The sequence below is a fragment of the Elephantulus edwardii genome, unplaced genomic scaffold (assembly GCF_000299155.1).
Source record: "Elephantulus edwardii isolate Elephantulus edwardi_28Jun2011 unplaced genomic scaffold, EleEdw1.0 scaffold00375, whole genome shotgun sequence".
Classification (NCBI taxonomy): Eukaryota; Metazoa; Chordata; class Mammalia; order Macroscelidea; family Macroscelididae; genus Elephantulus; species Elephantulus edwardii.
This window is the reverse complement of record NW_006400125.1, coordinates 1,189,111-1,194,547: the sequence shown is the minus strand read 5'-3', so window position 1 is coordinate 1,194,547 and position 5,437 is coordinate 1,189,111. Positions and strand designations below refer to the sequence as shown.

The 5,437-nt window shown below is 55.1% G+C and overlaps 1 protein-coding gene across 1 annotated transcript in view; it reads right to left on the bottom strand.

Moving 5' to 3' along the window:
• The window catches only part of ADCY2 (adenylate cyclase 2 (brain)), a 388,416-nt gene that overhangs the window by 126,096 nt on the left and 256,883 nt on the right, over positions 1-5,437 (bottom strand). The window contains exon 4 of the mRNA XM_006902167.1: positions 4,972-5,120. Coding sequence (XP_006902229.1) covers positions 4,972-5,120 — 149 coding nt within the window. The remainder of the gene's footprint in view (positions 1-4,971; positions 5,121-5,437) is intronic.

The window sequence follows — 5,437 nt, the reverse complement described above, 5'->3', positions numbered from 1 at the left end:
GAATTCCCCGGGCCGCGGGGTTCTAAAGGCACCGGAGTAACGGTGGGTGCAGTGCACCATGGGATCGCCTGGGAGGGGAAGCCCAGCAGCACTTGGGTCGGGCTGTCCTGCGGAAGGTCCTTCTGGAGGAAGCAAGCTAATCAGAAAGCAGGTCACAGCTTTCAGGCTGATCCAGGTCCTCTAGCCCACGCGGTAGGGGAGAAGAGCCGCGTGGAGCTCCCAGATGGACACCCTTACAGCCTCGGGCTGCCACGGCAGCACCTGGTGCTCAAGCACTGCACCACAAGGGCTCCCGAACCCTCTCTCAGACTCACAGACACCTTCATCAGGTTCCCCAGCTCCAGATTACAGGGCAAAAACCCTGCCCGTCTTTCTCCAAAGAGCAGCTGGTGGATACAGTCACCTCTGGACCCCAGGGACCATGCCAGCCGCACCCCCTTGGAGCATGTCAGAGGTGGGGGAACCAGGAGAGCCCCATCTCCTCCGTGCAAGCCAGCGGAGGGGTCAGCTCCAACTCATGTGCACGCGGTAACAAAGACAAGAGCCCCGGTGAAGCCAAAGGTGACAGATCTGAAGACAACAAGTTTGGGAGTCTGAAATGGAGTGAGCCTGTGGCCAAGACGCATGAATTATAACGACAAATCACCAAACGCAGAATGTGGAAACAAAGGACTGGTAGCTGGAAAATGATGGCACTGGGGACAGGAACAAGCCAAGAGAGCAAATGACGACATTTTGTACAACCAATATTCAAGGTGAAAGTGACGCTGAAGAACGTGAGAGCCAGAAGCATGACAATGTCACCTGGAGTGCATCCCATCGGAACGGGGCTAAAAGTTAAGAACATGCATCTTGAGAAGGATGCGGTGAGCGTAATCATAGGAGAACAGGTGAGCTGTGCGGGTGGGACCGCTGGAGAGCAATCCTACCCCCACCACCCCCGTCTGTGGGAGAGAAATGAGGCTGTGACACCCACAGCCTCGCTGGCCAGGCAGGCATGGCCACTGTCTGTCCTTGTCTGCAAGACAGAAAAGCAAACATGCAGTAAACCAACCAGCTTTAGTGACTGGCGGACCCTGCCAACCTCAGCTCCCAGCCGGAGCCCAGAAGGAGCCTGGTTATCACCGGGGACCACTGACAGGGCTCAGGGCAGAAGGACCTGGCAGCTGGATGAAAACAGTGGGACGAAACTCAGAAACAGAGATGGCCGGATTCACTGGTCTGACAGAGACTTACACAGCCATGGCCGTCAGCCACCTTTCGAGTCTGGCATTAAATTCACCCAGGGGCTCAACATTCAGAAAAGCAACAGAAAGATGGTCCCCAGGTGACCAGTCGCACCGTGGAGGTGCTCACACCTTAGAGCAATTGAGACAGCACAAGGTGCGAAGGGCAGCGTTTGCACAGGGATAACGCAGGAGGCATTGAGAGTGGGACAAAAGGACGGATGGAAACAAGAATCAGAGGCAGGGCCCCAGAAGAGTGCTGCTTTGAGGCTGTTGCTAGGTGCCCCTGAGCTGACTGCCAACGAGGCCGTAAGACAAAAGCTGCCTGACTGAACGAAAAAGGAATGCCAGCTTGCTCTGTAAACTGTTACACAATGATGATGAGAAAAATAAAGAGCTACAACCTAGAACCCTGGAAGATCACCACGAATCACAGCCTGCTTGACGGCGTGGGCTGAGCCTGCGAAGACCCTCGGTCACCTCTGACTCACGGCCGTGGGTTTGGTGAGGGCCTGGCAGGGCGCCCTGGTGGCTGCCGACCCAGCCCCTCTTCTCTTATGGTCTGGAGCCAGCCTCAGCTCTGAGGGAGAAAGCTGAGCGGTCTCCTGCACAATTACGGCCTCAGACACCCCACAGAGGGCCAGGAGGGACTTGGAACTGCCTTGATGGCAACATCCAAGCAGTGAGATAGTGCTAAGGTGCTGGCTGCTGATGGAAAGTCTGGAAGTTCGAACCTAGTGGCTGCTCAGAACAGAAAGACGTGATGGTCTCTCCTGCAGCCCACGGGCAGCTTGACAGGGTCGCCCTGGTCGGAATCCACTCAGGTGGACGGCAGTGGGCCGGGCTGGTTTGGGGTTTAGTGGAAGGAACAACTGAAGCCGTCTAATGCATTAAAAAGCTGGCGTGCAGCAAGTGACAGTGACAGCTGGTCCAGCATTTCAAGGCATGCGAGGGCAGGTCTCTACTGTTAAAGACCAGGGATGAGCTGTCGTAACACGGGAGCCGCTGATGTGAGTGCCGCTTCATCGGATTCTGTGGGCAGCATTCTGGGGACCTGGAACAGCCCAGTGTCCTTACAGGACTTTGATTCTCAAGGTCTGTGACCATTCTGTACATGCCTGTAGTTGTTATGTGCGCCGAGTCACCTGCGACACATAGTGTCCCTGTGTACAACAGCCCTAAACTCTGCTCTGTCCTGTGCCAATCTCATTGTCTCCAACATACCTACGCAATTAATTACCTAGTCACTGAATCAATCCACCTCATAGAGGGTCTTCCCTTCCTGCGCTGTCCCTCCATCCTCCCAATCATGATGTCCTTCTCCAAGGACTGGTCCCTCCTTACAAAATGTCCAAAGTATGTCAGACAAAGCTTCAGAATCCTTGCCTCCAAGGAGAAGCCTGGTTTAACCCTCTCCAGGTTGAACCTGTTTGTTTTCCTAGCTGTTCATGGTACATTCAATACTCTTCTCCAGCACCACAGCTCAAAGGCATCAATTCCTCTTCTGTCATCCTTAGTCATTGTCCAACTCTTTGACACAGCAAGTGATTGCAAAAACTGCAGCCTATATCAGGTGTATCTTAGTCTCCAGAGTGGCACCATTGCTCTTCAGTACTCTGGAGAGGTTTCTAACAGCCGACTTTCCCATCGCAAAACGTCTTTCAATTTCCTGGCTGCTGGTGCCGAGAGTGTTGATTCTAGAGCTGAGCAAGCTGTAACTGTTAACAAACTCAATCTCTTCTCCATATATTATGGTGCTACCAGCTGGCCCAGTGGTGAGAATCTTTGTCTTCTTGATGTTGAGCTTCAATTTATATTGAAGGCTACAGGCCTTGACCTTCATCAGCAAGTACTTCAGGTCCTCCTCAGTTTTAGCAAGCAGGGCTGTGCCATTATTTTTTCTGTTATTCCTGGCAACAGCAGTGACATTTCATCTCGCCAAGGCCATTTCCTCATACTCCCTGATATGTAGCCCTTCCTCTGTGACGTCCTGCGTGGGACCGTTTTTATTGTTCATTTAGAGGCATGTGAGGTGAGAGCGTGCATCCTTAGAAAGCTGGTGTGAGTGAGGCTTGTCCTGCAGATGTGTTCACATCACACTAACAGGGTTTGACTCATGGACTTAGTGCCGTTAAAGAACCGACTCACAGCTGACACTCATGGGGTTTTCGTTGTTGTTGTTGTGTACCTTTGAGTTGGAACTGACCTGCAGCTGACCCTCTTCTGGGTTTTCAGAGGCAGCTGATGGCACAGGAGACTGCCCACCCTTCTCCCGTGGAGCAGCTGGTGGATTTGAACTGTGTGCCTTCGTGACTGCAATGCAGCTTCTTGCCCCAGGCCAGCAGAGCTCCCGTGGGTTTCCAGAGGCTGTGGATTGCCTCGGTGACTGCTCATCTTTGCCCACGGAGTTGCTGGTGGGGTTTGAACAATGACCGGTGCCGCCTTTGGGTAGGCCTCCAGACTTCCCGGCACCTCGGATGACAGTGTCCTGAAGCTCCGAGACCAGCAGTTGGCATCCTGTGACAGCAGAGCCTCCAGCTGTGATGAGGGCCTCCAGGAGCCACATCCCCGCGCGGCGTCAGATCTGAGCTGCTAACAGTGCTTCGCAGGCACCTGGTCCCAGGAATGGCTCCCTGGGAAGTAGGGGTGGCTGCACTATCTCTGAGGCATGGGGGTCCCGGGAAGGGGCGGGAACGTGTTTGTCAGCGTCTGACCGTGCTCCAGGAGCGCATCAGCCCTGACAGGGCAGAACCAGCTGCCCTCAACTGAGCCCCCGTCCCCAGGAGAGTCCACCTCGAGGCCTCAGTCCTCATGCACACAGCCCACTGGGCATCCTGTCAGCCTGCCCACAATGCCCAGCATCACACAAGAGTGTGGGTCACCAGGAAGGCCTCCACTGTCCACTCTGACCCTCTACAACCAGCGGCAGTCACGAGAGCAAGGCCAGACTGGACACGCCAGTCCTATTAAGAAGCTGGCTGTGTGCCACCGAGATGGAACCAACCCGCAGTTGACCCTCCGCAGTTCTAGAGAGGCAGTAACTGCCCAGGAGACCGCTCAGGGTGCAGAGCAGCTGGTGGACTTGAACTGCCTGCCTTGGGGACTGCAGAGCAGTGTCTTACCACTAGGTCTCCAGAGCCCCCTCCGTTAAGGGAGAGGATTCTAATTATTTGTCTTCATACAGGCCAGCGCCCGTGCAGGGGACTGGTGCTTACACAGGGCAGGCCATGAAGTAGTGAGGGGTGCACGTTCCTCACAAGGTCCCCACAAACTGATGTGTGACTGTGAGGTGTCTGTGTCACTACAAGGTCCCCATGAGCTGAGGGCATGATTGTGAGGTGTGGTGTCACTCACAGGTCCCCGTGAGCTGAGTAGGAGACTGTGAGGTGTGTACGTCATTCACAAGGTCCCCACAAACTGATGTGTGACTGTGAGGCGTCTGTGTCACTACAAGGTCCCCACGAGCTGAGGGCATGATGTTGAGGTGTGCGTGTCACTCACAGGTCCCCATGAACTGAGTTGGAGACTGTGAGGTGTGTACGTCATTCACAAGGTCCCCACAAACTGATGTGTGACTGTGAGGTGTGTGCATCACCACAAGGTCCCCATTAATGAGCTGAGTGGGTGACTGTGAGGGGTGTGTGTCACTCGAAGGTCCCCAGTAGCCAAGTGGGTGACTGTGACGTGTGTACGTGTCGCTCACAAGGCCCCGTCAGCTGTGCGCTGACCTGGGACAGAGCCATACCTGACGTTGGTGTGCCGCTTGACGTACAGGTTGTGGAAGTTGTTGCTGTTCTCCATCTGGCCGGCCTTGGGGCCCTGCAGCCGCTGGATGATCTCGGCTTTCATCTCCATGGCAATGTGGGCGGGCAGCAGGGACAGAAGGAGCCGCTCCTGGACAGGGGAGAGGGCAGGGGAGGGGACGTTAGACACCTTCAGGGAGAGACCCACCTGAGACGACCCCTTCCTAGTAGTGCTGACCGGGGGTGGGGGGGGGTACTTGCTAGGGAGCTCTGGTGGCCTTGCAGGAAGAAGCTGCGCTGTAATCCCAGAGGCACAAGGATCAAATCCACCAGCTGCTCCACAGGAGAAAGACGTGCAATGTCCGCCCTTATCATCTACTCGCTCTGAACACTTGCTGGAGGGAAGGCCACGAGTTGTTTGTGATTCAACAACTCACCACCACGACCACCACCACCACGACCACCACC